This window comes from Camellia sinensis, chromosome 1 (genome assembly GCF_055761805.1).
Source record: "Camellia sinensis isolate YWXY chromosome 1, ASM5576180v1, whole genome shotgun sequence".
Taxonomy (NCBI): Eukaryota; Viridiplantae; Streptophyta; class Magnoliopsida; order Ericales; family Theaceae; genus Camellia; species Camellia sinensis.
The window spans coordinates 145,336,082-145,362,519 of record NC_138961.1 but is presented as its reverse complement, the minus strand read 5'-3'; the positions used below and the strand labels follow the sequence as shown (position 1 = coordinate 145,362,519).

The window sequence follows — 26,438 nt, the reverse complement described above, 5'->3', positions numbered from 1 at the left end:
TGCTCCATCCATTCCCAATGATTGGGTAGAGAGCAAAACACTGCTCATACTGGCTACTCGTCTTACACTTAATGACTAATTTATTTAAGCTCGCATTTCTTGGATGACGTGACTCTTGAATGTTATTTCATCCAATGATGTAACATTATTTACAAGTCAAATTACAAAGTCAATTCGTGCAACTCAATAGTCAAGATCATATACAGATCTATTGAGGGCTTACTAATTTTATAACTCCAAAACTCGCCAACCAAAACTACGTAGCGTGCCGCTAACCATTGCACACACATTAGTTTTTATTATGCCAAACAAGGCAACAAAACCACGGTGACTTTGAGTCATGTTTCCTTACTTTGGCTCAATTAAGGCTTGACCTAAAGTCTCCAAGACTTTTGCTCATCTAAAGAATGTGATTACATTGTTCACATTTGAACATCTTTACTAAGTCTAGGTCAACTAATTAACTTCCATAAGCTAAGTCAATTTAGAGAGAAATTCGCATTGGGATTAATTTGATTAGCATAATATAATTTTTTCACAAAAATCTAAATTAAATAGTGACAATATTACACAAGTCGCAAGATCGAAAATCCGCTATGCTCGTAATCATCTCTTGCGCTACAGGTGACAATTATCCAAAATTTAATTTAATTTATGCGTAAAATATTAGTTTTCGGGAGTTAATCTACAAAGATTTCTCTCAACCGAATAACCTCCCACTGACTATGGCATGTCTAAAAGCATGATAAAAAATTCTAATTCCATACAATAGCATCATAATGTAGATTCACAACCAACTCATGCTATGTCACAATTAATAATGGAATTTAAACAAATAACAATTAATCATGCTATTCTAATTACAACATATTAGAAACTCTAGACAAAAAATAACTATATGCTGTATTTAATATTCAAATTATGCCATAACAGAAACTATATCACTTCTAGAATTTTCTGGTATTTTCTGAAATTTTAAATAACTAATAAACAAACATAAAATTAGAAATAAATATTCCAGAATCTGGTAAAATGCTATAACTATACCGGTAAATAGTAAACTACAACAGTAGTCTACAATAAAAAAATCAGCCCCAGAAACTTAATCATGCAACACCAGATGCATTTTAAACCAAAAAAAATGAATTATTATTTCAGGAAAAATATTTTTTATTTTCATAAAATTTTCAAAATTTTACAGAAGATAAAAAATTTAATTCTGAGTCTAACAGTACCAACCACGCTTAAAACAAAGCTATAACGAATTAATTATGACCATTTAATGCGATTTAGAATTTAAAATAGAACAAATAGAGCCTTATGCATCAGCAGCCAAGCCAGCCAAGCCGGCGAAGGAAAAACGTCACAGCTTAGCATGCGGCTCGACGCTCGGCTCGGCACGCGGCGCGGGTGTGTGGCGCGGAGGACGCGCGCGTGGACAGCGCCGCTGATGCGCACGTGATGACGCATAGAGGCGCGTCGGAAGCGCGTCTGGCACGTGGCAGCAGCTCACGGCGTCAGGTGGAGCGTGCGTACCATGCGCCACCTTCCAAGGTGTTTTTTGGTCCAATTTTTGTACTGTCAAACTCCATTTTTCAAAATAAAACCATTTATGGTATTAAAAAAAACATTAATGAATATAAAAAATAGATATTTATGCTCTTAATCTAATGAGAGTAGATATGTTCCTCCTTTATAAACATTCATGTATATAATGTGTACATATATGTATAAAAATATATACATGATTAAAGAAAACACGAAAATTACCATTCAAGCTCTGATACCAATGTAAATCAAAGGTAAACGCAGCGGATGAAAAATTATGGTCATACCTTTTTCTGCAGAGTCTGAATTGAAGGATCTCGTGGGTAAATCACGTGGTTCCTGAATCTGATCAATCAACCCAACAATGGAGTGATAATACAGAATGAATATCACCCACACAAGTCACAGTGCAAAATGGCTCTTGATCGTTGTATTTTGGGAGAGAGTCAGTATATGGGAAAAACATACGATACACGTTATTTTTCTCTTAATCACCCATATCCTATATCATATCAGATATATAGGATAATATCTCATCTATTCATATCAGTTGATATGATAGATATGGATATCCTGAGTGGTTATCCAAGTAAGTTTTGAATTCAAATTCAAACTTACATGGATAAGGTTCAAAAGGTTCAAAGGATCATGCCACATGGACGCCCAATTTCTAACAATATATATATATATGTTAAATATGTTTGTTGCGCTTATATATACTTTTAAATTTTAAATATAATAAGATTGAACCACTAAAGCATTACACTTATTTCACATTATTTTGCTTTTTGTATCTTTTATCATATGTCTTTAACTATTATTTCTATATACCATATCATCTCTCTTTCTCAATAGTATTAATCTCTCCAAGAGTGCTAAATTATCTCGACAATGCCCTGCTCTTGCCATGTCTTCTCGATTGTAAGATATATCACAAATTCAATCTAGTCTGGTCCTAGATGTAGTTTCCAAAACTATAGGGTCCTATTACTATAATAGTTAGAAACCTTGGAAAGGTTAGGTACAATTTGACAATGTTTACAGTATATTATTTTTAGTTTACAGAAAATATTATACGTGTTTATATTTTTTTGAATAAAAATGAAACAAAAAATATGTTTAGTACACAAGTATTATAAAATTTTATAAAAATGGTGGTTGAGGTTGTTGTTTATCGCTAGAGGTGGTAGCCAAAGGTGGTTGCCACCAATGAGAGGTGGTTGGTAGTGGCCAAAAGTGATTATTGATGATTGGAGATGGTGGTCGATCAGCAACGTAAGATTGTTTTCAACAAGAGGTAGTGGCCAGAGGTGGTTGTTGACCATTGGAAGTGATTACGAAAAGCAATTAACAATGGTCGAAGATGGTGGTTGGTCGGCGGCCTAAGGTTGTTTTCAATAAGAGGTTGTGGTCGAAGGAGGTTATCACTATTTGGAGGTGATTGGTGGCCAAGGAAGGTGATTGGAGGTAGGAATGGCAACGGGCCGGGGCGGGGTCGGGGACCCCACTCCCCGTCCCCGATCCCCGAAGGTTAAAATATCCCCGTCCCCGTCCCCGATCCCCGGCGGGAGGAAACTCATCACTCCCCATCCCCGTCCCCAACGGGGATCGGGTTTCCCCGATCCCGAAAAATCCCCGAGGTTTTTTTAATTTTTTTTTATTTTGTTCAAGAACAACAAATCAACATAGCAGATCTGAGTACCAACAATCATCATCAACATCAACAGATTTAAATTAAAAAAAAAATTAATCTGAAAAAAAAAATGTTTTCATTATCATCAACAGATTTAATTTATAAAAAAAAAAACAATCTGAAAAATATATATATATATATATATACATAATCATCATCTCAACAGATTTAAACTAAAAAAAAAATTGAAAAAAAAAAAAAGATGTACCAACAGATCTGATACAGATCTAACAGTAACAAATCTGATCTGAGAGACCGTGGCTGTGGCGAGATCAACGGCGGCTGTGGCGAGATCAACACAGGTATTAGCGGCTGTGGCTGTGGCTGTGACTGGCGGCTGTGGCTGTGGCGAGATCAACGGCGGTGGTGGGACACGCCGACTGTGAGAGTGAGAGAGTTGAGAGAGAAGAACGAGAGGGTGAGTGAGAAGAACGAGCGGCTGTGGCGAGATCAACGGCAATGGTGGGACACGCCGACTGTGAGAGAGAGAGAGTTGAGAGAGAAGAACGAGAGGGTGAGTGATAGAGTTGAGAGAGTGATAGACTTGAGAGAGTGAACTCAGATACATATAATGATATACTAGATATATATTATAATACAACTAGTGAGTGATCTTTTAACACAGGTATTAGCGGGGAAATTTCGGGGAAATTTCGGGGCCGGGCCGGGGCCGGGGCTCAGGAGCCTATCCCCGTCCCCGGCCCGAAATTGATCGGGGAGTGATTTTTTAATACCATCCCCGTCCCCGTGGGGATATTTTTCGGGGAAAAACCACTTATTTCGGGGTCGGGGGATCGGATCCCCGTCGGGCCGGGTTTAAATTGCCATCCCTAATTGGAGGAGGAGGTCATCAATGATAGCAATCGATAATGATAAGCAATAAGTGGTGAGAGAAAGAAAAAGAAATTAAAAAAAAAATAATGATGAGCAATAAGTAGTGAGAGAAAGAAAAAGAAATAAAGAAATTTTAAATAAATGAAACCAACTTTTTTTATATTTAATTTTATAAATTGTTTATAACTTTTTGAAAACAAAAATAAAAACTAAACAAATTTTTATTTATATGTAAATATAAATAAAAAAAACTATAAATATATGGAAAATTACAACTCAGTCTGCCTTTCTAAATAAAAATTGGAATCAACGATACATTTTAAAAACATGGAGAAATTGCAAATCAATTAAATTTTCTCAAAATAATTATAAATCTATGGAAAAACTTATGACTTAAATTATTAAAGTTGATAAAGTATTCTATTAATTTGTAATTATTTTGAGAAAACTTTACTTAATTGCAATTTTTCCTAAAAATAGTAGTTAAAGAGAGATTTATTTATAAATCTCATTTAGATAACTTATAGCCCAATAAATCCATAAAGTATTTTTGCGTTCCATCTAGTTCCATACATTGGAACTTATATACTAATAGGTCATTTTTCCCATATTAGAAGTATTATGTGAATTATTTTATCCTTATCAACTTTTATTAATATATATATATATATATATTATATCATATATCTAGAAGAGAGAAAATTATTATTAAATATATTTCATTTATGATATATATAAAATACTGTATATAAATATGGAAGATTATTATTCTTAATATTTTCTTTACCTCAATGTGAGGGATACACTTAATTAAAGATCTTCCTTCACTATTATTTCACAATAAGGTCTTGTCATGGAATAACATTTGAAAGAAAATGTTAATTGTACATGTAAACCAATGATAGAGATGATGATGGACTCGCAACAGAGATGATGGTAATTGTTATACATAAATTATACTCTCTTCGTCAGTTTGTATAGTCACCAATATTGTGTAATTTATTCGTCAGTATTAATTATATATATATACGTCAATATATATATATATATATATTTGATTACAGGGTGTTGTAACACTTGTTTATTGAAATGTCACTAGAGCCATTTATGTTTTTCATTTTGTGACATTTTTAAAAAACGTGCCACTAAATATTATTTTTATGGCATTTTCTAAAAAGATGTCACTAGTATAGTGTCACTAAAGTATATTTTTGTTGTAGTGTGTTCGAACCAACTTACGCACATCTTAACTAATTCTGAGATCCACTCAAAACGCCTTTCCACGTGGATTGGGCAAATCTTGGGCAGAGCTTGTGGGTGTGATCCCAATGAGTGGATTGCTTCTAATGGGGAGTTGAACCTAAGATCTAGAGAGAGCATATCCCTAAGTCCCAAATTGCACCCACTAGGCCCACCTTTTGGTGTTAAAAAAAAAAAAGTTACGTCAATATATATAAACTATTTAATGATTTTTTATATATTGTTTGATAATTTATTGTGTATTTGTTTGTTAATATGCTTGTTAGTTGTGCAATCATTTTTATTGCCATTGAATAATCGAAACAGTCGATTTTTATTTTTTTAATTTTGTTTCGTATTTTCACGTTGCAATATGAATGTTCACATCGATATGAGTTTAGTTTTTAAAAGGCTAATTGTATGTTAATTATAAATTATAAACATTCAGATTATATTTTTGTATGAATTTTATTTTTTAGAAGTTTAGTTGTATGTTTGTTGTTTTTGTTACTATACTTGTTGATTGAACAACAATTTTTGTTATCATTGAACAATTGAAATAGTCGATTTTCACTTTCACTTTCACTTTTGTTTTATGTTTTCATGCTGCAGTGTGATTGTTCACATTTGTATGAGTTTACTTTTTTAAGGATAGTTGTATATTAATTGTAAACTGTGAATATTCACATTATATTTTGATATGATTTTTATTTTTTTGAAAGTTAGTTGTACATTTGTTGTTTATTATGAACACTTACATTGCACTTTAGTGTATGTTTTGCTTTTTCGAAGGTTAGTTATATATTAGTAGTCATAGTAACCCAAACAACAATGTACTATTTTGATTACAAATATAGTGCGTACATAGAGATATGAATGTTCACATTGATTCTGTAATATAAATAGGTAGTCGCACTCAGTATTAATGTTCACACACTCAAGTCACATTGAGTGTGTGTATGGTTTCATGAGAAGATATTATTTATCAACATGCATTTGTAATTTGAAAGTTCATATCAACATTTAATGAGAAATTTTCAAAAGGTATATGATTTAGGATTTTAAAAATGTGAGAGATTTTTTTTGTGGAATAAGTGGGAGATTTTTTCCCCTATAATAACTAAGAGATTTAATGAAAAGATTTTCTTCTTGGAATGAGTAGATTTTCTCTAAAATGATGAGAGATTTTATCTACGAAATAAAAAATTATTGTTATTTGATCATATTATATCAAATAGAGCCTAATGAAATACTCAAAAAAATATATATATAAGTTAAATGAAATAAATTTACACAAAAAAAAAAAAAAATGGCTCCCATAGTTAAATTTTTAAACTTTTTCGAAAGATTATTTTTTTATAAATATAAGCATATGTGGATTGTAATTTATTTTCTTTACCCTTAAAAATAAGAAAGTAGGGCCTTGCTAAAATTCGTAGCCAGCCACGGAAGGATTGTTATATATTGCGAAACAGACGGGTAAAAATCGAGACGCAAGTACGATGGTGAAGACGGTGCTGATGCGTCCGCATGCGGTGGCTTTGTGTGCCTTCCAATTCCAAGCTCAAGCTCGTTTCTTCAGCAGCCGCGCTCTCCTCCCATGTCTTCCAGCCACGAAACGCCTCTTCTGCAACCTCACCCCCCTCCGACGTCGCATATCAATGTTGCCGGAGAAAGTTTCTGGGACGAAGCGCTCTGGATGCGATGGCTACGGATCCAAATTAGAAAGTCGTCGGAGTCTCAGCATCATCCGAGCAACAACCACCCAAGTCAACGATTCCGGCTCTATCGACTCCCCCTTGATACAGTCCATGGAGAATAAGGTTTTGTTTTTTGACTTAATTTCACTTTCTACCTTACCATGAGTACTCAACTATAAATTAAATCCAATCTATTAATATCTTAAAAAAAATTAATTCAATGATTATAAAAAATATATATATATAAATCCAAGTAGTATAAGATTCTGTCTAATTAAGATTTTATTTCAGAAAAATCTTAAATTTTTAAAATGTATTTTTGTTGTGTTTTAATTATTCTTCGAGTTTGGTTTATTAGTCTTGCCGATAAAATTATAGCAGGATTAGATATATAATAAAGGAATAGAATTGGATAATTTAAATAATAGCACTGTGTTACAAATAATAATTGAACAAAATAATACTTTAATTAATCAGGTTAAATAACTTAATGAAAATCTTAAAGATAATCAATTAGAAATTATCAACAAAATCCAGCATATAATACTTGATAAAGGTAAGCCGATAGCAATTATAGAAAGCTAGCTGGGGGCACATGCGATGTGTAACTTTGCTCTGAATAATAACTTTATATTTTAGGATATAAAAATTTGTAGGAGAAACACCAAACCCTTGGACACCAAGTCCAATGCTCACATATATAATAGTATAGATAAGTAAAAAAAACGAGATAACTACCCTCTAAGAAGCACGGACACTTCTAAGAAGGTAACGTATCCGTGTCGTATCCGTGTCGGACACCGACACTCTTTGGACACTTTCCCGACACGTGTCCGACACTCTTTAAAACGTGTCTTATTTTTTAAAGACCCGGACACTCTTTGGACACTTGGAGAATACATGTGTATTTCTTAAACACACGTGTCTATCAATTAGACACATGTGAAACCAATTATAAGTTTGAACAAAACAACTTAAGATACAATAATAAAACAAAAATCATATAAATTCATAAGAATTATTGTCATATTTAATATTTTTATTATCTTTGAATGATATATTCATATATATAACATATAATAAATATATAAAATTATATATTTCATGCGTGTCCCCCGCGTGTCGTGTCCTGCATTTTTTGAAAATTAGCGTGTCGGCGTGTCCGTGTCGTATCCGTGTCGTGTCACGTGTCCGTGTCCATGCTTCTTAGACTACCCTTATCTTTATAAAGGAAATTTACCTAAAGAACTTCCACCTAAAAAACGTAAACATAACAGAAATTTAAAGTTTTTCTAGAATAAAATCTTAACTAGGTAGGGCCTTTTGAATTAAATAATTTAGGGACTTGTAGATTCAATTCATATTTTCGGTTTAAGTAGAATTTGATTTATATACTTTAGAGACTTACTAGCTCAATCCATAGTTTAGTGGCGAAATAGATAATTTGGCTATAGTTCAAGGATAGAAAGTTGAAATAATCCTATAGTTTTAAATCTCTTGAACAAAACAGATAATTATGCAAGTCTTGTGTGCATTTTTGTTGGTCATTACAGTTATGAATTGTTGCTAGAGATGTTTTGTTTTGATTTCATTTTGTTAACTTTACAAGTGTTATCCAACAAATGTACATATATACATAGGAGTATGTGTGCAAATGTTATATATAATGGGCTCTTCAAAATGAATAAAATACCCATGTTGGACAACTGACACTTGGACAAAGATATGAGATATGTGTTGAATACTCCTTATATATTTATATTTAACACTATTATTGTGGCCTTGTTTGGGAAGTTGGATCTAAGTTAAAATAGTCAATAAGACAAAATGTCATATGTAAACCATAATCATTTATCTTTTTCTCTCACAACCATAAAATCAACTACAAAAAAAAGCCAACTATCATCCCAAACACAACTTTTTTAATCAGGTTAAAATAACTAAAAAAGCCAACTAAAATAGCCTATTCCCGAATAGGCATTATATGTGCATATTGTTGTATAATTGTTATAAATATCTTTTTGGCATTGTATGTTATATATAATACCATTTTATATCACACAATAGATTAAAAATATAAAAAATATGACATTTTGTTGCCAAATTTACATACTCTTAAATTTAAGGTTTGATCAATCTGACACACCAGTACCCGACACTTGTACCCGGCTCCATGTAACATAGGTTATATATATACGCCAAGTACACACACACACACACACACATATATTAGAGATGTGAACATTGACAAGAAAAAGAGAGAAAGTGGTATGTGCAAAAGAGAGTAAGAGTGCAAAAATTGACAAATAGAGAGAGAAAGTTAGGGAGTAGAGAGAGGGCATCTATATGAGTGGTATATATGGTGTATTTCATATCCTAATTATATGTTTTGACCATGGGATGTGGTAGTATAATTGTTAAAAGGGGCAACGGGTGTGGAGGGACTATGTCAAGAAAGAGATGTGCAATTGGTGAGGGAGAACGAGGGGAGAAAGGGGAGGAAGAAGGTGAGTGTTTGGTTGTAGATTTAATATGTAGGGTGATTAATAAGATGGGTGCTTGCTTGTAAGGTTTACGTTGCCCAAATTATGAAATGTCTTTTTTTGTCCCTAAAACTTAAACATTTTCCATTATTAATTTGGACAGGATTTTTCAATTGGACCTCATAATCTCAAATCACAAACTTTAGTGATGAGATAGATGAAATGGAAACTTTAAGGAAGAAATGACCAACACGGTGATAGTTTCGGGGATAAACGTGTAATTAACCCTTATTTTTTCCATAAAAAAATAGATAAGTCATTCTCATAAAAGGCATCCTTTATTTTTAAGCCATTAAGTTAGAAATTTCATGGATAATTGAATTTTTGTTGTTATGGTGTGCGTATGTGAGTACCCTTGTATACCTTTCAAATGAAAGAAAAGAAATATGGAAATGGGTAACACAACTATCCTTGTTGTCCGCTTGGAATGTCCCAAGATTCCCTTTCTTGATCATCACCTATTTATACATTTTATATATGTAGTGGGTATATTTACTTGGTTTTTCATCTATTTGTATGGTTTGTGACAATTCCATGTTGCCTTTCAACTAACAATTAGAGGAAAGCCGATATTCATTCATAGTAGAGCTCATTCATGAAAATTTAATTATGTATACTAGACAATATCATGGGAAGTAATTTTAAAATGTTTCTATTATTGGGACTTCATTGGCCTTTCTTCATCATTACTTATACTTGCCCCCTGCATGTTGTCTTTTTTGGCAAGTGGGTATGGTCACCACATTGTTGGTGAGGGTTTGATTCTCCAACTTAACTGGAACAATGCATGGGGCAGTTTGCTGTTCATCCCAAGTCTACCTTACTGGGGTGGGTCGAAAGGGCATGCCTAGGCGAGTTCTTAGTCGTAAAATAAATAAATAAATAAAATCCTAGGAGTCATGAAATTTTTGTCTATTAATTTAAGATCATATTTGAAATATCTTTTTAGTTATTTTTTGGTTCAAAGGAAGTAGAACCTATGTTACGTGGACTCAAGTACGAGTATCAGGTTCAGATGTGTGTCCAAGCAGTCGATAGTCATGAATTTGATCTTATTGTAGGTGAACGAGTGTCATTTAAGTCATCAGTTAAGAATTCTGGTGTTGGTTTTGTACAAAGAAATCATTATGGTGGAGTCATGGATTGCAACTCTGCTATTGTTTGTGTTAGAAGAAATCTCCATAATTCTTGGATAATTCAGGACACAACAAGAAGGATGCTTGGGAAAATTTTTGTTTTGTCACCCTTTGTAGTTGAACTCATATGTTATCTTTTGCAATAATAGAGAGGAGGGAGGAATACAGAAGTTTTGGAAGTGCTTTCTAGTGGAGCAGGTTATGGTGGGGCTAAGAAGATGGGAACTTGATAGTTGTTTTCCATGTAAAATAGTAGATTCTTATGTGGGATAGGTTGGTGAGATTGATTCACCTTCCCATTTTTGGAGGCTTGAAGTTTTTCGAAGAATAGGTGATTACTATGGCGGTTTAGTTAAGACTGATTGCAGAACTTCTCAATTTTCCAACTTTTTTGAAGCTCTTATGAATGTTAGTGGTGTGGGATTGGTTTTATTCATGCCTTGTTTGAGGGTTGTCTCAATGCATTTGAGGCTTGTACCAAAGGTTCAAAGGATCAGCTATGGTGAATTGAGTCCCATCAGTGCAAGATAGGATAAAATTTGTATCCACTCATTCAACGATAGAAGAAATGGTATGTGACAGGAAATGAGTGAGGGACGATAGTAAGTAATGATGTTATGAAACACATCATTTCATTAATGGGGTGGTTGGGGCTAGGCCAGGTGAGGTGATAATCACGAGTTATGGCGGATTGAGCAGCACCAGTGCAAGATAGGATGAAAACTCATTTAAAGGTGATGAAAGGTTACGTGACAAGAAATGGGTGAGGAAGGATAGAAGTGATGGTGTTACAAAGGAATCAGACTATGATGAAACGCATTGTTTTAGTACTATGGTGGTTGGGGCTAAGCCACATGATAATCATTAAGAATTAAAAAGCTTAATGGTAACAAGTTTGGAACTATTTTCAAGGCCTATTTCGTTCTAGGCCCAATGCAAAATTACAAAGATAAAGAGTTTGGTTCATTGGCTACATCGGATTTAAGGGCTCGTGGTGAGCTTTGTTGCGTGGACTTGCCACCCTGGGCTTGCCGAGAGTGGAGAAGAACCACAAATCGAAGACTCTTGATGAAGAACCAAAAAATTGAAGAGAAGAAAAGGGCTTGCGAAGAGAAGAGAAGAATGAGAAATCGAGGACTCTCAATGAAGAACCAGAAATCGAAGAAAATATCTTCTCTCCAGGGTTATGTGCTTTGACTGGGGCTTTGATCCTGATTTCCAAAAGGCGAATAAGAGAAGACATAGAGTTCGCATGATTGCGACTAGGATTTGCATGATTAAAGTGGATGAGTTGGCACGATTGAAGTGGATGTTCGTTGGGCTAGCAATGCCTGGGTAATCAAGCAGATGGGCTGGTATGGCTAGATAATCAAATATATGGGCTGGCACATCATTATCTCGCATGGGTTGTTATATGGGCTGGGAAAATAGATAGGCTATCATAAGCTAGCTAAACAAATAGATTGTGAGTTGGGCTGGGTAAGCAAATAGAGGAAGAGCCCATCATGGTCTAGTATGGATTCTTATGTGGGTAGTATCTTATATAATTCTTTTTTAAATATTGAAAAAAATTATATATTTATGAAGTTTATGTGAATTATTGTAAATGTTGAGCATGACTTAGATCTAATGATGAATGAAATTTGCATTACACATAGCGTGTATACATACTCGTATTAGTTGAATCCCCTTTCTATAATTAGGGAAACTAACGAAGCTGATTTGACATCCGTACCAAAGGTCGTGTAACTTAGGTGGCAAGGTGGGTCTTAAAGACATTTTCAACCTTACAATAGGTTAATTATACAAGTCCATTAGCTTTAATATGGATGACTCCATGATATAGAAAAGCTTGCTGGATTTCCAGAACATAGCCCATTTGATGGCCTAAACAATGGGTAATTTAGGGTTTGAATGGTTAAATTGTAGGCTAATAGGTAGGGTAAAGGATTAGGATTGATTTGGAGGTGATAGGATAGGGGTTTGGGGCTGAGAAGTGCACTTTTAGTGGGCTGTGCATAGTACCCCACAAATAATTACTTGGGTATGTGCACAAAGAATAAGAAAGAGAAGAAGTAGAAGAAAAGAGAAGAGGTGTTTCACCCTCGCAAGGGTTAAGCCAATCACACACAAACACAATCTCAAATTCTCATAACATCAACTATTCTATTGAATCATTGAGATTGTATATATATTTATAGACTCAAGACTTTCCTATTTCTATAAAGACTATTACTCAAATTTAGAGCCTAAAAATATTTGGAAACTACTAGTACCCTAGACCAGCTAGGACTCTACATAAAATTCAAATAACATTACTCGACCCGCAAGATGACCCATGAACTATGACTACTAATCATGTCGTGCAATTATTGAAGGGTAAATTACAAACACACCCTCGAGGTTTGTTTAAAGTACAAATTATCCCCTATGGTTTTGAAAATTACATCCTGCCCCTTGAAGTTTCAAATTTAATAACAACTGACTCATTTTATTAATAAATAATCAAGTTAATTAATAGTTTTTAATGATATTAGAAATTTATTTCAATTAATAATTCAGGTAATTTTATTATTGTACAGGAGAGCTGGTAGACATTTCATTTTTTTAGATAATTTTATTAAATAAAAAATTCTAACAAGGGGATATTTGTAATTTTTCAAACTACATTGGGGTAATTTGTATTTTAAACAAAGCTTAGGGGTTGTATTTGTAATTTACCATTATTGAATTTAACATAATACTCATAAGTACTGAAACTTACTATAATAATATAAATCTGTCTAGCAACATAATAAATTATAATTAATACAAATTAAGACTCAAAATTATTCCAAAACTTCATTGATTGATGCCCTAAACATGTTTCATAGGAAATGCCAGATATGCCCTTTTTCTTCTTTCTATGATCTTTATCACTTTAGCTTGGGCAAATCAAACCCACTTGAAGGTCATATGTGTTTAGGACTCACATCAGGCATTTATCCTCATATTGGTGAGGAGTTAGGGTAGAGGCCGAAGAAACTAATGAGAAAAAGAGTGGAGATTTTCGTAGACTCTGATGAAAGGAAATTCAGAAAAATTTATAGTTCGAAGAAAGATATCCACAAGATGGCAACTATTTGAGGTGAGATTAGGGACTCTACTTCTCAAGGTGATGTTTGTCCAGAAACAAAATTTTGTCGGATGAAGAGGTTACTGAAGATGGTTATAACAGAGATCAAGGTGGGATTATAGATAAGAAATTTAATGCCCTTGACGAAGGAATTTGTGATGTTAATGAAGCCTCAAGTGCTTTGGATCAATATGGAGGTTCGAAAGGTGAGTGTAGTGTGTTGACAAGAGGGAGGAGGATGACAGCCAATTGATGGATACGATTGTTGAGGGATGTTTCAAATATGAGATTGACTATTTAAGGAAAATGCCATTGCTAATCATGAGGATTCATTCAAGAAAACTGAGTACTGACAGCATGCAAATGCTTAATATGCTATACAAATTGAACAATGCTTTAAAAAGGGGGCTTCATATAAAACCTCACCTTTGAATACCTTGGCATTATCATATTGTAATGAGAAGGGTGGCAACGGTATACTATGCTCTAATCCATGTTGCAAGGTATTCAAGTTGCGCTTATTCTTGCTAATTCTTTCTCCGAAGGGGTACATGTTGCATTCTAATTTACTTTTTAACAGGGGTCATGAATGGTCAGAATGAGGTATCTTTGGGTTTTTTTTTTATTTTTTTATTTTATTTATTTATTTTTAGTTCAAGCAGGAGAGGCACCCTTGTTCCAGTAACTGATTCTCATTCAGATTAAGAGAAGAATATTTTGCATAGGGAAGAGATTGTACCTTATTTTCCCTATGAGAGTCCTAATCATGTTGTTACCTCTGCTTTTGAGGAGAACATGGTGAATCCTTGTCTAGAGAATGATGCTTCATACGAAATGGGGGTGGGGGTATTTCATCCAAGGGAAGAAGTTTTTTGAATAATGTGAATTTTTTGAATAAGTCAAGGAAGAATGTCTCTTTTCTTCTTAAAGAAGGGGGGAGTCTTAGAAAGAAAAATGTCCTTGGTTAAAGTAGGTAAAGGAGTATAGTTGGATGATAAAGGGGATATAGTTAATAGGGGAAAAAATAAAAGGCGGGAGAGATGTGGTAAATAAGGAATTAGAGATTTGAAAATTCTGATTTCTAGGTTCTCGTAGCTGAGCAAAAGGGGCCATGGATAGGGCAAGTTCTAAATGAAGATATTAACTTGGAGTGTTTGAGGTCTAGTAGAAGAAGTGTGGAATAATCTAGATATTGTATTTCCTCACCAAAAGAAAAAAAAAAAAAAAAAAAAACAAATTAAAAGTGAAAAATTTGATATGAATTTAGTCTTGACTATCTGGGGAGATAGGAATAGGAGTTGGAGGCATTACCCTCTTGTGATAGATTTGGGGTTATTGATTGCTTGTGGTAGGGTGGTTGGTAAGTTAGAAGTTTTGGCCGGGGAGTTTTCTTTGTTTCTAAAGGTTTAGGGTTATAATTGTAATGATTGATGGCTTATAGTTCTTGCTTTAGGAGTTTGTTTTGGGAGGAGTTAGGTGGATTGTATGGGTTGTCTTCCAAATTGGTGTGTGAGATGATTTTAATGTCATTAGGTTTTCTTAAGAAAAGTTAATTGGGAATAGAGTCACCAGGAGTATGAGAGATTTTGATGGATTTATCACAGATTCTGAGTATGTTGATGCTTGTTTTACTTGGTCTAATTTTCAAGAGAATTTAGTTTGTAATACGTTAGATAGGTTTCCTAACGTGAGTCAAGTTGTTTATCCGATGATAGTTCAATTTGTGTTATCTAGTGTGCCAATCTTTGTTTAAAGATGATAAGGGACATTATGTGTGAGGGAATTGAGAAGTTTGAGCTATCTTTTCCCATTCTTGCTCATATTGTGGTCAGTAAGGGAGTTGTTATTGGTGATTATCTTAAAAAAGAAAGTAATAAAGTCTTATGAGATATTGCCTTCTGCAGAGAGTTGCATGATTATGAAGTGGGAAGGTTGGTGGATTTTTTTGGTGTTCTTTATTCTATTTCACACATTGGAGAGGGATAGGATGTGAATGACGCCCAGAAGTTTTGAAATGAAGTCCTTCTCCTATGAAGCTTTGGTGGATCATTAGGCTTTTTTCCTTTCCTTGGAAAGGGTTCTGGGGTTCCAATTCATGTTAATTGTTATATTTGCAAGCAAGATGAGGAATCAGTCAATCACCTCCTTACTCATTGCGTAGTGTTAAGAGATCTTTGGTCCTTGATTTTTTATTTTGGTTTAGTGAACTACATATTGTTTGCATAGTTTGTTCTTGGGTAGAGTTAATCCATCCATGAACCAATTTTTGTATGTAAATGAGTTGCATCCCTTTGGTGTCTCTTTTTATAATATCTTTACTAATCAAAAACTAGTTAAAATAACCGGATTTTTTGGAGTTTCGTAGGGGCTGTGACCCTCCAGCCCCCCCTCTCTGCCCACCATTTGTTGCCTGGTTTCAGTGTAAGGGGGAGGGAGGTTTATTCATGTTCTGGCTTTGTCGACTGGGAAGTGTGAAAACTGTGTTTCCAAATGTCCAGCTTGGTAGATGAGTGGGCTGGTTTTGTGACAGTATTGCAAGATTTTTTGTACTAGAATGTGGTTGGAGGTCAATTAAGGGGCCAAATCTTCCATGCTCCGGTTTGAAGAAGGCGGAGATGTAGATTGGCCACCCATATTTAGTGGTTGTTTCCAGATTCGGGCATTGCCTGCACTGGAGAAGTATGAGACCTTAGCAGCAGTAGGGGTGGCCTCTAGAGATGGTGCCACATGCCATTGTTGTTGCAGATTCCATCAGATGGCCGTTTGGAAGCAGAACAAGGGAAGTCATAGGCTGGTTGCTATGCCAACAAGGAAGAGGTCAGTGGCACGTGGGGATGGCCGGTGTCAGGTGCGCGAGCAGATCATGGGAGACAACCTCAGGCTGTAGAAGAAAATGTGTGGTCCAAGTATTAACAGTTATGATCTAAAGGGTAAAACATGTGGTATGTCAGAAATGGGTAGGCGGTGTTTGAAATGTAAATGGGGACAACTCCTGGATTTCTACCAAATGTTGCAAGCTTCGAATCCAAGCTGCTGTTTGGGCTATGAGAGGTAAAAGTCCCGTTACCAAGTTGGGCATATCCAAGAAGAATTAAGTTGTGGGTTAGGGCCATCATATTGAGTCTTTTGAAGGTAGCAGGCCCCATCTGATTAAATCAGGGGTGAAATTTGGTGGGCTTCTTTGCTATGGGCCAACTACCAAGCCCAGTATCTTCAATAGAGGAGATGGACCCATTATCCAAGCCTATTTTGAAAAAAAAGTGTTTCAACTGGGCCAATCGTTTTGTGGCTTCTAGGATGGACATCAAGTGGCCCACTCTTCATCTCTATGAAATCGTTTTGCAGCTCTAAAAATTCTGATTGAAGAGAACTGGGAAGATGGTTAAGAAATTATTGACAATGGTGCTACAGACCTACAGGGAAGCTAAGGGGCACTGCTGCGACTAACGTTCACTCTAACAGTGCTAAAGGAACTGAGATAGTGAGGTTCTTGGTAAGGTTGGGGGAGCCTTCTTATTTGCACTAGAAGGTTGGGGGAGCTCCACTGAATTTCTCTGGGATAGGCCCTATTTTGGGAGGTAAGTAAAAGAAATGGGTAAGGCTGGGAAAGGAGATGAATGCCAGGCCAACTATGAAGCACAAATACTCCAAAAAAGGTCACATACACGTATCGGATACTTTTCGGATACGAATACACATCCGATATGGCTAAAGAGTATCTGAAAATCATTTAGTATTTTTTCAATTTTCGATACGTTTCAGATGCGGGAAGGATATAGCGGGGGAAAACATAAAATTTTAGCCATTTATTAAGGGTCAAATTGTAAAATTATAAATTTTAATACAAGTAAAAAGATACCAAACATATGCTACTACTTGAGTACTTGGGGAATGATCAAACGAATAACAAAGGAAAAAACTTTATCCTCTAGAGAAACAACCCCCCCCCCCCCCCACCCAAAAAAAAAAAAGCAGTACCATCGACTTCCAAAGGTCAATCCTCTCTCTTCCTTTTTTCCTATCTATCTTCATCTTCACCAAAATACCACTCTCTCTCTCTCTCTCTCTCATGAAGAGGAATAAGCAGAAATTGACATTGACATTATTTACTTGGTATAATTCTTTTTATTAGCTTGCTTTAGGATTTGGCATGCTATGTTACACGATCTCTTCACAATAAATCAAAAACCCTTGTTGAACACTCAACACTTGGATAAGGGTATGGGACATGTGTAACAATTTTTTATTGGACTATATATTTGTATTTAACACTATTATTTTATACATATTGTTGTATAATTGTTGTAAATGTCTTTTTGACCCTGTATATTACATATAAAACCATGTTATTTCACATAAAAGATTAAAAATATAAAAATATGACATGTTTTTGCTGAGACTTGTGTTGTGTACTCTAAAGTTTAAGGTTTGATGAGTCTGATCTCTAGATACACGCGGCCAACACCTATAGTCGAGTCCATATAACATAGTTGGCATGTACTGAATATGTTTGATGTTAACTAAATAAATAAACTGTTATTTTTTGTTTTATTTTATGCATATGACATTATTAAAAATTATAAAAATATATTTTTTACAAATGTATCCCTATCGTACCCTGTATCCTACTTTTTTAGGTTTTGTCATAACACTGTATCCGTATCGTATTGTATCTGTATTCGTGCTTCCAAGTAGGCCAATGGTGGTCAATAGGGAATTTTTGTGAGATGGGTTGTAATGAGGGAAAGAGAAATCATATGGTTAGTGGTCACAAGGAAAGAGGGGGTCTGGCTATAGGTGACGTTGGTGCTAAAAATAGGGATTTGTTAGCGAAAAGGTTATGGAGGTTTCCTTTGGAAAGAGGCTCTTTGTGGTATATTGTAATTGAAATTAAGTAAGAGGTTCAAGCCATTGGGTGGGGTTTTAGAGTGGTTAATGGGGAAAATTCTTCCTCTCCTTGGAAGTGCATTTCTCAAGGGTTGGATTCTTTTTCAACACTAGTGAGTTTTGTGTTAGGTAATGGGGAGAATATCTGTTTCTAGGAAGATGTTTAGATTGGGGAGATTTCAAGAGGCTAATGAGTTGGCTTCATTGTTATCCATTCTTGAGGGTGTTTCATTGAGACAACAGTATGACTTTAATTGATAATCTAAAATTTTGTACTAATAATTGCATACTTTCGAAGATGAAGCTCACAAATATTGTGTTCATAATCATGTTATAATACCACAGTTATTACTCTCAACATTTATTTTCTGTACAACTATAATTTTTCTTATATTACATGTGTCCATTGGATACTTCAGTTGTTTTTACTGTGTGTGAGCAAGAATTGTTGAATGGTGAAGATGATTTTTGTAGCCACCTCAAGTAGTCTGGAACTCTGGATATATAAGGCTTGTTGAGTTGAGTATGTATGATAATCGTTAATGTTAAATGAGGAAGTTCTTTAAATGACTAACACATGTTAATTAATATTACACAACCCATTTTATCAAATCGTAGGTGTACTTTGTGGTATACTTTCAGTTTTGTGCTGATTTTCTCTTTCTTTCTTTCATTCAAGTTGATAGCTGTTGTTTCTATAGATGCTCTGCTATTGACATTATATTTTTGATTTTGCTTGCATTCATCCATCTAATATTATCGCAATGTGTTTCAACAGATTAAAGAACATCTAAATGCGGATTCAGTCATTGTGAAGGATGCTTATGGTGATGGTCGGCATGTTAGGTATGCTTAGCTGTTCACTCTCATACTAGCAACAAAGCGTACTCGATCCATCCTCCTTTATTTATTTATTTAAATCTTCTTCTTCTTTTTTCTTTTTTTTTTTGTTACTTCTAATGGCCTATTGGTTGGAACTTACTTCTTGAAATTGTGGGATTAGAATGGCAGTTTCAAGCAAGAGTTAGTTCGTATGATTTAGTTGGCTTTTGGAAGTGAGTACATTGTACATGAAATTGTTGTCAGTGAAAATATACTCATTTACCTTAACCAAGTGTCATGGCAACCTAAATTTCTTTAAAGGAGTCCAAAGCTGTTAGATCATATGACTAGTGAAGCCAATCTTGTGTCAGTTAAATTGAAAAGAATTGAAAATGGAACAAACTACATGAAGATTCACCATGCTCCATTTGCAAAATTAGACTTCTATATATTATGTTGTTTTATAGTTGTGCCTTTTCCTTCAACATAACTCGACCCCCCGAACCCTAAACTCCAACTTGTTTTACATATATTATTAGTCATCGTGTTGTTTCTTACGCCTTAAACATGTGCTCTTTTTTATTTCCTCTTTTCATTTTACAAACTTCAACTTGGATCAAATTGCTCTTCCTGTTAGGAATGCATCCTTTCTGAAGGCATTATAGGTGGCATATAAGGTGAGGAACAACTGCATTGGTAATGGTGGTAGACCCTATTTCACGAGGGATTAAAAGTGGACTTTTCTTCAAGTTGCCACTTACCTATCTCAGTATTCTTAATCCAGCTAAGCATCTTCATAGATAGGGATGGCAATCCAACCGGTCCCTCTTTGACTCTGCCCCATCCCCGTCCCGATAGAAAGGGAGTTTTTCCTTTTTTTCGGGTTAGGGGCAGGGTTGGGGATTAATTTTAAAAATCTGATCGAAGACAGGGTGGGGGCAAAGTCAGGAATAAGGCTCCCTGCCCCTATACGTGCGCAACCCTGGCCCGGTAATTTTTTATTTATTTATTTTTTGTTTCCTTCTAATAATAATAGGTGTAGGGTGTAACACAAGTCTTGAACACTTGACCCTGTGGTAAGTGAGAAGATGTAATTTGGGTATTATTGTTATTTTATTTTTGGGTTAATGGTGCTATTGTATTTTTGTCATCTTTAGTCATTAGAGTTGTTTTCTATTTAATTTGTATTTCAACAGACATTGTATAGTAAGAGAGTAGTTCAATACTATTTCTTTTTTAAACTTACAATAAGAATTCAAACACTCTAACAAATTAAGCTACTTCATTGTTGTTACCCTTATTTTGTAAAATTATATTATATTTCTCTTATCTAATCAATGTTTAAAATCTCTCCAGAAGTTTCATCGCCTCATGATACTCACCCTCCCTCCTTTGATATGCCTTTATGTCTCCTTCACTCTCTCTGGTCTAACCTGGCCTATGTATTCCTCTTGGAATGCCTCCAATACAGGAATGTTCCCATGCTTCACATCATACCAAAACTAACTCTCTTACTGTCACTGATCACAAACTTGACATGGGTATAGAAATCTTACCGCTGCTTTTTGATCTCTCAAGAACTCGAACTTGTGTCAGGTCCAAATTTAAACTGCTCACCCTCCTCTGATTGCAACCCTCATTCATAACATATCTCTATTACTACTTATGTTACCAAGCTTGATTTGCACTGTCTAAAGTCCTGAATACCATAGTGACCTTCCTTCGTCAAGGTACAAATCTTATCTCAATCTACATAGTGATATTTGCACTAAAGAAGGAATATTGAAGAAAGGTGAAGTACGTGGGCAAGCTAGATACTCAAACAAAGCCTTGTCCCAACTGCTTGTTATCAACTATATTAATCCTATTTTGCCATTCTCGACAATCAAGATTCATAATTTCACTTAAACTATAAGCTACCTTATTATCTCAATCCATGTTAGTTTATTTCTTCCTTGTCCTCCAGCATTACTAGCAGTAAGGAAAATTTTACTGCCTCATGGAGGCAATTATCGGTTTTTGTTTACATTACTAAATCGGTTTTCTCTCATTTCGTAGGTGCTACCTCTTCTAATGACTCCATTAATTCGTAACCCTATCTTTCCTAGTTTTGACTTACGAAGCACAAGTGTGGATGTGGATATACTGGTAGAAGTATGTTACGGGTATGCCGATACAGCAAGACCTAAAGCAAATAGGATACGGTTAAGGTGGGGGTATGTCAATAAATTTTTTATTTTTTATAATTTATAGATTCAACCTATAAATCAAAGTTAAATACCAAAACTAATAAGAGAAATTACAAAACTAAAAGAGAAATTATAGCTCAACAATACCAATACCAAGCAAAGTCCATAAGCTATTTCAATGCCGTTAAATAGGAGAAATTACAAAACAAAGTTTCATTCCAAAAGCAAGCTAAGCAAAATTTAAAAATTTAAAACTTCAATTTCACTTCCATCAATTTAATGATTAAATAATACATCTTTCATCTCTAACACATCAAGTAAATGATTTGCAATTTCAAGTAAATTAGGACTCTCTAATAAATTAAATATATCTCCACCAATGTCCCATAGCTTGGTGTACCCCTGATATACCCATCTTGTACCCACAAAGAACCCAACTGCCAAAGAATGTATAAAATGTATCTGGTACATATTTCTAGTACCTGGTATGCATGCAACCCTATCGGTATGCGTACCAATACCCAGTATGAGTACATCATCATTTTTAGAGTATCCGTGCTTCATAGGTTTTGACACAAATCCACCCAACATGTTTATTTGTGACACTCATTTTGTGAGTATGTTTCTTAACTACCTAGCATTCTATACTACGACAAGCATGGTTAGTTTTATAGAATTTTCCTTTCAATCTCATGGTTATTCGTCCATTAAAAAATATGCCAAACCACTCCTCCACTTTGTTCATCTTACCCTAATTCTCTAAGTCACATCATTTTGAATAATTTTTCTTTAAATTGGAGTCTCAACACCGTCAAAACATCTTCTACTATGCTCCCTCCAAATGCTCCACATCAAAGTCAAAGGTCCCAAACACAAGCCCTTCTCCTCCCATCAACTCTAGCTCCCCCTCCAAGCAAACAAGAACTTCAAATTTGTAGCTAGGAAGGCCCACTTCATGTCAAATAAAGCCTACAATAAAGTCCAAAGCTCCCAGGTCACTGAGCAGTGAATAAGAAGGTGATCCACTGATTCACCAGTTCACTTGCACATGCAGCACCAATTCACTTTAAACAAAAAAAAATTCGTGTGTCGCCCATCTAGACCAACAAAAAAATCTAGCTTAGATGGAGTGTTTGTCCCCCAAATTGCTTTCTAAGGGAAAGGAAAGGACATCTTGTTGCCCAATAGAACACTATAGTAAGATTTCACCTCGAACTTCATGGCCTTCAACCTCTCCAAAAACATGACATCCTATCCTGCCTCGAAATAGTATTCATAATGCTTCCCAAGTAGATTCACCAACTCTGCCACCTCCTAATCATGCAACTCGCAATAGAACAAGCAAATCTATCAACCACAATCTTGGCCCATACCAACATTTTTTAATACCTTAATACCTTCCAGAGGCTTGACCAGAGGGCGCAAAAATCTCCAAAGACCCCCAATCTATGAAGCACAGGTACGGATACAGGTGCGAGTACTGGTACTGGTACGATACGGGTACGTCAATACGGTAAAATTTAAAAAAAAATAGGGTACGGGTACGGCTTGGTACGCTCGTAAAAAAATATTTATTTTTAATTTAGAGTAATGTAAAAATTAATTAAATGGTTTAATTTGTTAAGGTCCAACCTATAATTAACATTTAATACCAAAAGGAAAAGTATAAATCAAAATTAAATGTCAATATATTAAATAACTTACAAACTATAGTTTAATTTTAAAATCATGTTAAGTATAAAAAAAAAACTAAAAAAAAAATTTAGTAAAATGAGTTTTATCTCTGTAGTAGAAGGAAAAAATTGTTTCAACTGAGGTACGGTATGACTTGGATATGTACTAGGTACGTCTGGGTACATTAAAAATTAAGAAGAAAAAATTTGGGTACGTGTTTCGTGTACCCGGTACGTATGTAGAAGTACCATATGAGGTACGGTACGCCGGTAAGTACCCGGTACGGGTACGGCATGTTTTTCGAAGTACCCATGCTTCATAGCCCCCAATCACTCCACAAGCAGCCATACTTTGCCCAAATCACCCTCCTCCAAATTTTGACTCTCTAGCAAGCATACCACTCCCCAAGAGTGCTTTATTGAAGGTACTATATTGGTGAATCCTCAACCCTCTTCTATGTTACACGGACTCTTCAAAGTAAATCAAATACTCATGTCAAACACCCGACACTTGGACAAGCGTATGGGATATGTATTGAATACTTTTCATGAAACACTTTTTATATATTTGTATTTAACACCATTATTATATGTATATATCGTTGTATAATTGTTATAAATGTCGTTTTGACACCGTATATTATATATAATACTATTTTATCTCATTAACAGATTAAAAATATAAAAATATGACCTTTTTTTTTGCTAAGTCTGTGTACATTTAAATTTAAGGTTTGATGAGTCCAATCTCTAGATACACACCCATACCCGACGTCCGTGTCCGAGTCCATTTAACATGGACCCTCCTCTGTCATGGGGCACGAATTGAATCCCAATCCACCAAGTGATACTTGAACTCATCATCCATACCTCCCTAAAGGAAATCCCTTTGTGATTTCTCCAACCTTTTTTCCAAGGAAAGAATGGTAAACAAAGACGTGAAGTTGGTGGGAAGCTGAAGAGCGCTCTTGATCAAAGTAAGCCTTCCTATTGACACTTCCACCCTACCAACCGCTTAGATCTATCTAAACCTAAAAGTTTGCCCCCTTACGGAAAATTGAATGATTCAAAGCAACTGTTTTTACGGTCCAATTTCAAACTAAGCTAGGCGAGAATTCTTTTCAAGCCTAAAAGGCAAACAAAAGTCTAATTTCTTTCCTTATCTCATGCAAACAGTTGCTTTCAATTGAACAATTTTCAGTTCTCTCTAGTGATTGCACCACCTAGCTTAGTTTTAAAATTGGAGATACTGCTGGAGTTACTCTACTTGAGGAAACAGTAGCAAGCAAATCCCCTTGTTGGAGCATTTATATATGTGGGTGGTTAGGTGTGAGCTATGTGGGTATAGATGGCTATCCTTGTAGATTATGATAAGATGTCCGTCATGCAACTTCTAGTAGAACTCCTTGCCATTCCAGAGCATTGACCCAAAGTGAGGGTATGCATGTGTTTAATATTTCCGTTGATGTGAGTCTGTCCATCATTATCCATGTCTAGGAGAAGTCTATAAAAGCGAATAATTTCTTAACCAGCACCTCTAATTACTAGCCCTGCTCATCCAGCCAACCAAGGTGGGGAAATTTGTTCAATTCTGAGCATGTGCAATTCTGCTGCCATTGATTGAAAGCATCTTAAGTCATACAGTTAAGATAAAGACCGCAAAGATGAAATTCCTTCGTTGTGGATGAGTTGTGAAGTTTGTGGAGTTCCTGTGTCTGACACTAGCCAATTGTTATGCATATGCTTCAGTATATGCTTTTGAGAACTAATAGGAAAAACACATTAGGATGCTTATATTTGAAATTCTGTCTTCTTTACCATTGTATTTGAAAATAAATTTCTTATTTGGAATGCTTGTACCCTCCAATAACTCATACTACCCATACTAATGATATATGCATATGCGGTTGTCTTCCTGTGATTAATAACTTCAATCAAAGTAGAGCTTAAATATGAGTTGTGACAATATAATATGTATATCTTACTAACTGCTGTGGGGTTGTATCGAAGATATCAAATATGAAATCCTTTCATATTGGATGCTTTAAATCAGATTGCGTCCTAGAGCTGGTTTCTTCAGGTCCCCGTTCCTAGTAACTGTATGTTGCTCACCTTAATGGCTTCATTTCTGTAAAGAACCATGTCTGTGTAGAATGCACATTGCAGATTGCCTTCATCTTTCAATCATAATAGTTGTCATTTTAATTTCAGCTGTGTGTTTGCAGCATTGATGTTATTTCCTCGGCATTTGAAGGACAATCTGCTGTGAGTAGGCAGAGGATGGTATACAAAGCCATTTGGGAGGAACTCCAGAGTATCGTGCATGCAGTTGACCAGATGACTACCAGGACCCCTACTGAAGCAGCAGCCAAAAAGTGATAAATCATGATTGAAGAGAGAATAAAGACTAAAGCTTATTTTAATAAATTCACTTGCGGTATTGTCTAATGAATTAAGATTTATACAGCTTAGCCACCTTTTCTGTGTACTTGTTCATCTGTAGACTTCAGTTCCAATTTAACTGGAAAGGGAGCCTAGTATATTGTTAAAAGGTTTGTTGAGTATGTTGTATATTGTTGTCTGCTGCTGCAGCCTTCAACCTCATTGATCTGCACCCCCATAGCTGCCTTCAGCCACATCCATCTCCGCTGCCGCTGTTGCTATTCTCAAGACTCAAAACAGTTGTCACTGTTTTGGAGCAATCATATAAATCTGAACAGTGTCATTGTTGCTCGTAACCACCATTGAGATATGAATCTTTGTTAATTCGCAACCACCATTCACATCTCAATCACCTCACGATCGTCAACTCTACTCTACTCACTGGCTTTTCCTCTCTTTCTCACTCACTCACTCACTCACTTTCTCCCTTTCTTTCTCTATCTATCTTTTTATTCTTCTTCATCGATCTCTCTATGCTTTTTATAATTTGTTTATTTTTTATCCCTTTTTTTGTTCAATATTATTCTTCTAGTTGACTGTGTTGTTTGGTGGACATTTTTTGTTGTAATGATGTAAAAACATTTAGATTTTGTTTAGGTTCGAATGCAATTAGTCAG

At 35.1% G+C, this 26,438-nt stretch overlaps 1 protein-coding gene across 3 annotated transcripts; it reads left to right on the top strand.

The window, feature by feature from the left end:
• The first annotated feature begins 6,704 nt into the window (after positions 1–6,704).
• Positions 6,705–25,943, top strand: LOC114270448 (BolA-like family protein). 3 transcript variants are annotated; one of them, XM_028211943.2, is made up of 3 exons: positions 6,705–7,137; positions 19,474–19,541; positions 25,605–25,943. In XM_028211943.2, the coding sequence occupies exons 1-3, from the start codon at positions 6,817–6,819 to the stop codon at positions 25,756–25,758; spliced, it is 543 nt and encodes a 180-aa protein (XP_028067744.2). In that variant the 5' UTR covers positions 6,705–6,816; the 3' UTR covers positions 25,759–25,943. The 3 variants fall into 3 exon arrangements, with proteins under 3 accessions (XP_028067744.2, XP_028067745.2, XP_028067746.2); XM_028211944.2 differs by having other exon boundaries at positions 25,591–25,943; XM_028211945.2 differs by lacking the exon at positions 25,605–25,943 and adding an exon at positions 21,576–21,807.
• The last annotated feature ends 495 nt before the right edge of the window (positions 25,944–26,438 follow it).

Coding starts and splice junctions, on each gene's coding strand:
- LOC114270448 (XM_028211943.2), top strand. CDS start 6,817: ATGGTGAAGACGGTGCTGATGCGTCCGCATGCGGTGGCTTTGTGTGCC. Junction 7,138..19,473: donor TACAGTCCATGGAGAATAAG/GTTTTGTTTTTT, acceptor GTGTTTCAACAG/ATTAAAGAACATCTAAATGC. Junction 19,542..25,604: donor GGTGATGGTCGGCATGTTAG/GTATGCTTAGCT, acceptor GTGTGTTTGCAG/CATTGATGTTATTTCCTCGG.